This window comes from Phytophthora infestans, genomic scaffold (assembly GCF_000142945.1).
Source record: "Phytophthora infestans T30-4 supercont1.7 genomic scaffold, whole genome shotgun sequence".
Taxonomy (NCBI): Eukaryota; Oomycota; class Peronosporomycetes; order Peronosporales; family Peronosporaceae; genus Phytophthora; species Phytophthora infestans.
Genome location: NW_003303752.1, coordinates 392,376 through 398,866, shown reverse-complemented (window position 1 = coordinate 398,866; position 6,491 = coordinate 392,376). Strand labels below are relative to the sequence as shown.

Below are 6,491 nucleotides of genomic sequence, written 5' to 3'. Positions count from 1 at the left end.
CGTCTTTAAGGATGGAATGCAAGCCATAATTAATGGGAAGGTCGTCAGTCACTGTATCGTGGAGCTGTATGCATCAACTAAGAGGGCAATCGAGCTGATTCTGATTGCGGTTCGTATTGGAAGAGCTCCAATGCTCACAGTAGTAGGCGATTTTTGAACTTCGAAAGTACAAACTACAAAGTATCTCGGATTGCGGCTATATTTTATCGACGAGAGCTTTCAGCTGAAGTCGATACTCCTCGGAACACGTCACTTTAATCCACAGTACGGTGAGCGCAAAGGCGGTATCCGCGGCCCATTTCAGCGCTGGATCGGTGATATTCTACGCGACTTTGGTCTGTCCCGTCGAGACTTGTTTGGCGCCACGTCAGATGCTGGATCCGACGTGAAATGGATGATGCAGGAGGGTCTAAAGCTAAACTGGCAATGGTGTATACCGCACATGACCAATGCGGCTACTAAGACTGCATGTGGTATGGTGGCGGACGCGTCCAAATCTAAACCCCCCGCCATGACAGATTTGACTCGCCGCATTGTCAAGACCGTCTACACAGTCAAGCATGTTGAAGTTATGGGTACACTATTTGAAGAGCTGTGCGTCTTTGGAAAGAGTAAGCAATTCCCCATCAGCTGCTGGACTATCGAGCACATCGATTTTTGGGCCTCACGCGTGTCATCATACGAATTCTTAACCTATGGGAGCCTCTAGTGACGTGGTATGCTGAGAGACTTGACAAGGCGCGAAAGGATCGTGCTAGTCTTCCTGCCGGATTTCCACTGGAGCGGGATTATCAGAATCTCATTCCAATCCTGTCGATTCTACAGCCTATAACGTCTATAAGCACTAAGGCTCAGGCTGAAAGTGCGAATCAAGTTGAGGTTCTATCGACTTTGTATAAGCTGCGGGTCACCGTCCTGGACAGTTCAAAAGCGCTTCGTGATTTTCGCTCTACTAAAGAGCGCCCAATGGCCTTCCGACCTGAGGATCTTACCCTTCTAGCATCCAACACACGCACGCTTGTTCACGACGCGTTTCGTAAGCGATTTTTTTCGCGCTACACGGACCGAATTTTTTTTATCAAGTGATCATTTGTATTGAAGATGCAGCTCTTCCTACACCCCAACTTAAAAAGTTTCGACGGGTTTCTCAAGCGGGTTATTCAGTTGTGCAATGCTGATTCGAGTGGTGTCGCCACAGCAGGGGATCGACAATTCACCAAGATTAAAAGACGATTTATGGCAAGGTCCGGTCGGTTATGGTGGCAGTGGCCGCCCCGGAGGAAGTACTGCCATCCCCACCAGTTGATGATCAGCCTCCGGCACCTTCAACGCTTTTCTCCGAGGACCTCATGGAGCTATTTGCCGATGTTATCGACACAGATCCAGCCGAACCTGAGTCTACCCAAGATCTAAATTCTACTCGTATTGACGAAGAATTGGAGAGATGAGAAACAGCCCCTACCTCTCCCCAGATCAATGGCGGTCGCCCTGAGACCATACTAGAGTTCTGGAAACGTCAAGCAGAGACTGGTACACACAAGTTTCTTTCACTCGTAGCACGAATTTCGTTCGCCAATCTTCTACTTCCGCTCAAATCGAACGCGACTTTGGAACAGTGGAGCTGGTAACCCCGCAACGAGGTCCCATAGCACCTCATAATGTGGATATGTCGGCATTTCTAAACTGCAACAGGCAGTTCGTGGATGTGACGCAGTGTCCAAAGATTCACGTACGTGACATCGACAAGTTTATCCTGTCGAACATCAAGGTGGAAATGGAGGAAGACGACGCAGAGGGTTGTGAGCTGTTGAGCGGGTACTTTTCAAGTGACAGTGAGGAAGATATCGAAGATGCAGAGACGTAGATAGCTGAATATTACGTATAAGAATTAGCCATGTCATTACCCATTAGTATATCTTCTTGTCCTAATTTCCTCGTCTGTCTGAGTTTAGTGACTCGCATGGTCAAGCAAGAATTCTGCAAGTCGCAATGCCTGTTCTGCTCTCATTTTCATCTTTGTTTTTCTCTCTTCAGAGCGAGGCTCCTGGTTCGCTCTACGGGCTGTCGTCTGGAGTGGAAGTCTTCGTGAGCTTGTTTTGGTAGTGAACTGGGTTTCGTAGTATTGATTTTTAGACCCCGAGACCTCGCCAACGCACGTGCAACAACCTTTTGTTGCTCGGATCGGCGAACAGATTGCAGATCGATACTTAATTTCATGTCTTGTTCGCAGGTCGGCTTAGGATACCGCATTAGTTTGTGTAGTCCCTGCGCATCTTCGGACACTTAGCTTGATTACTTCCATTTAGTTTGCCCACATGAACGCTGCTGATGTGGCTCTCCTTCTCTTCATCAAGCGACATAGAAGCTGCAACTATAGCTGGGGGCATCGAGGACGTGGTACGATCTATTGCGCTGTCTTCGCCACCTGATCGTTTATCTCGGACCGCGCTACTTCTGTGGTGTAGCGGGATCAGCAAAATCTGCGAGATAGCTGGATCCAACTTACCAACTGCGCCCAGACACCGACTAACGGAGGGGGTCCCCCGATGATCCGTGTTCTGCTGAACTTTCCTCACCTTGTGTACCCGTCGGTAGGGCGGGATCTTGCTCTCTCGGTAACTTCCGAAGAGTTCAAGTGGTGAAGCTTGAGTGTCTTGGCGAGACGTGGGGATGGGGTGGAGCAGCAGTGGAAAATCTTCACTCTGCGTCCGGGGATGGTTCCGTATCCTAAGCGAATATTCGAGCTTATGGATCCGGGGCCTAGATCGTGGATCTGGTCGTAGGGTTGCCTTTCGGGTGTGTTCCCTTGCTTTTGTAGTTCCTTTGCGTTGTACTTGCCGCCTCCTGTGACGGGATCTTGAGAGTTAAGATCTTCTAGGGTGTAACCGACCAAGTAGTAATTCGGTTAACCTGTTTGATCTGCACGTGTATAGGAAAAGCTCACTAGGTTGTAGGATCTGGCCAATGTATTATCCAGTTATCACTACCAACACTAGGTTCGCAATTCCCAACCTTCTCCGAGCTCGTACGGCCAATGTAGTTCCGGTTCTTGAGGGCAGGAAGGCACTTGCGTGTTATTGTGCAAATAGAGGTCTGTATTGATACTTAAGCCTATACCTGCCTGGATTTCTACCTTCTATATCTTTCACTCATTAAATCCCTTACCAGGCTCGGCTGCATGTCCCTTCTTCCCTTGACCCATCATCCCAGCTGTATTATCTTCAGATCCACCGGATCCATGACGTAATCATTATGGTCACCCTATTATAGGTACACTAATCCGGATCCAGGTCGCTCGGATCCACTTCACTGTAAGTGTACACTGGCCGTGGATCCGAGCTCCCCAATCATCCAACATCATCTTGCAACCGTCTGTGATCTCTAGTAGTGTGAACGTTCAGTTGAACCTCTGATTACGACTGGTGCGTTCAAAGTTCAGCTGAAGCACCTCGGAACCTCCGTGAATCTCCGCGGTAGTTTATACTTAAAAATTCTATGCCGTCTATTTTCAATAAAACTCTCAACAGGTTTAGCATGAAGACATGTACGAGCATACCAGCATTCGCTGACGTCTCCAACAGCGACACGAGGTTGGACACCACCGACTTGTCCACTGTCACCATGTCGCTGATGGCTTGCCGTTCGACGCGTCCAACTCCTTCGCGTACATCGTGCTCCGTCAGGTCGCCGCCCGACGTGCTGCCTCCCACAGGACCTGCATACCACCATTACCAATGTACGCCAGATGAGGAGCGCACTCTTTCGTGTCCGTGCCGTAAATAGAATGATGTTCACGGTGGATGCGGCGCTCAAGGTGAAGTGGATCAGGTGCACCTTGGCGTTGTCGCCGTTTTTGTTGGTCTCCGTGGCCCAGTACTTCTTGCTCGACGCACTCGAGTCTAGCGCGATGTCCAGATTCGACGCCGCCAGGACTGATGTGGAGGTTGCTGTCCGGCTTGCAGAGAGCTGTGGTGTTGGAGTAAGATGACTACGTGGCTATGGTGACTGAAGTTTCACCGGAATGGAGACTTATTCGACCTTGTGGCTCCCGCGTCACTCATGGCGACGAGATGGAGATTTGTTCCTCGCACTGGAGCTTTTCTCTGTTCGGAAGCAAGATACCGCTGAAGTACGTCTGAAACTGGAGATATACGTGACTCGAGTTTGTGAAGAGGAAAGTGGATACGCGCATCCGCTAGTCATAGTGGCTATTGCCCGATTGGCTTTTCGATCAAGTCGAGCTAAAACGTCGGATATTCAGCACAAATTGCTGGGGATTTTTACCCAGGAGCTGCTACTTTATGGCTGAATGAAGACGAAGCGCAGCATATCCAGTCAACGGCTAGTGTATCAACTGGATCCGGCTCGATTATCTCTGGACCAGCGTCTGTGGAGGATAAATGGAGTCTTTGAAGAGTCAATATGGCTGTCGCTCGGAATCTATAGAAAATCTACTGAATTTGGTGGGCCTGAAGAAAGTGAAGCAAGCTGCTGTAAATTTATTTAAGAATGCAATGGCCTTACAGCAATTGTCGGCCACGCAACGGAAGAAAAACTTGATGGGGTTCAACTACAGCGTTGTAGGGAAACCTGGTACTGGGAAGACGACAGTGGCGCGATTGTTTGCTAATATCCTATATTAAATATCATAAGATTTTTACTCACTATACCCTCCACACTTAAGGCGATCGATACACTTCCAATTTTCTGCAATGAAAACAAGATCTTGGACCATGGTAGCCTTCAGTGAGCTTCTCTTCACCGTTATGACGTTCCCACTTGTCGAAAAAGCACGTTCTGACGGAACGCTTGTCGCCACGGTCCCTAGCCATTTCCTCGCTAGTCTGCGCAAGTTGGGGTAGTCATCTCTATTCGCCTTCCACCACGTGAAGGGATTCAGGTCATTTTTCACGGTAACAATGCACTCTAAATAGCGAGTGAACTCCCTTTTGCACTCTGTTTCTAAATCTGTGGCTGCGATTCGAGAAATATTCGGCCCGAAGAGATGATGGATCATGTCATTCCGTTGCTGCTGCTCCGCTTCTTCGATGGGTGTTTGGTGACGGGGATGCGTTCGTTCAGGTGGTAGCTTTCGTTTGCCAGCTGCACCATTGCCTGTACAAGTTCGTTGCTTGCATTTGGCTTGTCGATAGGACTTAAGTGAGACATCCACTTTCCTACACGCGGATCCAAGTACGCAACCCACCTAAGCTCGCTTTTCTCCAAGTCCTCGAATCTTTTAACGTACATTGTTAGCATTCCCTTTCTGCAGTCGCTCATCATTAACACCGTTTGAGCCACGTACGCTTCGTCACCGGCTTCTGCCGCAAGACTGAGCAAAAGGAGATTCAGTTTTTCTCCAAAATGCTTTTGGAATACCGGGATAACACCAGGGGAGAACCCAGCGGGCATCGTAGGATTAAGTTTGTCCCACCTAGTGTTTTCTGAGGCAACGGGCAAAACGGCCCCCAGCAGAGCTCGCAAGCACTTTATAGTGAGCCATTCCTCGGCAGTTGGACGATATAATTTTCTTGCCACATCTTTGAACTCTCGGATACCTTCAGGATTTTTCAGGTACGTGAAAAACTTCACTAGAGCTCCTTCCAACTCTATCATTCTTTGGAGCATTTGCCAGCAACTATTTCCATCTGTGGCGCAGGTCGACAATAGGCTTCTTAACTTGGTGATCTTTGACGCTGAAATGTTTCAATTTGAAGAGCATTTAAATCGGTTACAGCCCTTTGCTGACTTTTCTAAGGTACACAGCAAGCGTCCGGAAGCGCTGAACAATTTCACGTACCCTATCCATCTCATTACGGTGAACCAACTCAATTGTGTCGTTTAAGAACTGCTCCATGTCATCGATTGCAACTTCGCGGAACCCCTCGATTTGGTTCCTGTCATCCACAGTCAGTGAAGCTTCTTCCTCATGTTCCACAACTGGTTCACTGCTTTCGGCAGCAACTTCAGCAGCCCAATCTGGCTCATCGGCGACACCACTCGCCCGTTTCTTCTTAATCATTGCCCCTCCAACGACTAGGTGCAGGCAGTGTGCTAGGCATGACATGTGCTCGACATGTAATAGTTCACCAGCAGCAACCATGTTTGTGCCTCCATCTCTAAAAACCCGGACACAGTAGAGCTTAGACAACTGCCATTCCTCCATAATTTGTTCAATCGCGTCTGCAATGGCGTTTCCATCATGAATGCGGCCAGCTCTTTAACTTCCAGAGTCCAATTCTGAGGGCAAAATTCATCGTCCACGTAATGTATAGTCAACGAAATGTAGCTTTTCGTGTTTCTGGAAGTCCAAATATCACAGGTCATTGAAAAATACCAACATCCCTTCACAATGGCATGTCGTACTCGTTTTTGATACTCCACAGCCAAAGCCACTATTTGTTGTGCGATCTTAGTTCGCTCAGGAAGCCTTATTTTGATTCCACAAAAATCTTCGGTAATGTATCGAATAAATACGACAAATCCAGCAT

At 48.4% G+C, this 6,491-nt stretch overlaps 2 protein-coding genes across 2 annotated transcripts; both read right to left on the bottom strand.

The window, feature by feature from the left end:
• Nucleotides 1–5,078: 5,078 nt before the first annotated feature.
• Nucleotides 5,079–5,628, bottom strand: PITG_05107 (uncharacterized protein; the record flags this gene model as incomplete). Its single annotated transcript, XM_002998765.1, has 3 exons — nt 5,079–5,103; nt 5,168–5,332; nt 5,435–5,628. 3 exons carry the CDS (start codon nt 5,626–5,628, stop codon nt 5,079–5,081), a joined length of 384 nt encoding a protein of 127 aa, XP_002998811.1.
• Nucleotides 5,629–5,910: 282 nt separating this feature from the next.
• Nucleotides 5,911–6,491, bottom strand: PITG_05106 (uncharacterized protein; the record flags this gene model as incomplete). Its single annotated transcript, XM_002998764.1, has 4 exons — nt 5,911–5,922; nt 5,966–6,070; nt 6,226–6,430; nt 6,478–6,491. The coding sequence occupies 4 exons, from the start codon at nt 6,489–6,491 to the stop codon at nt 5,911–5,913; spliced, it is 336 nt and encodes a 111-aa protein (XP_002998810.1).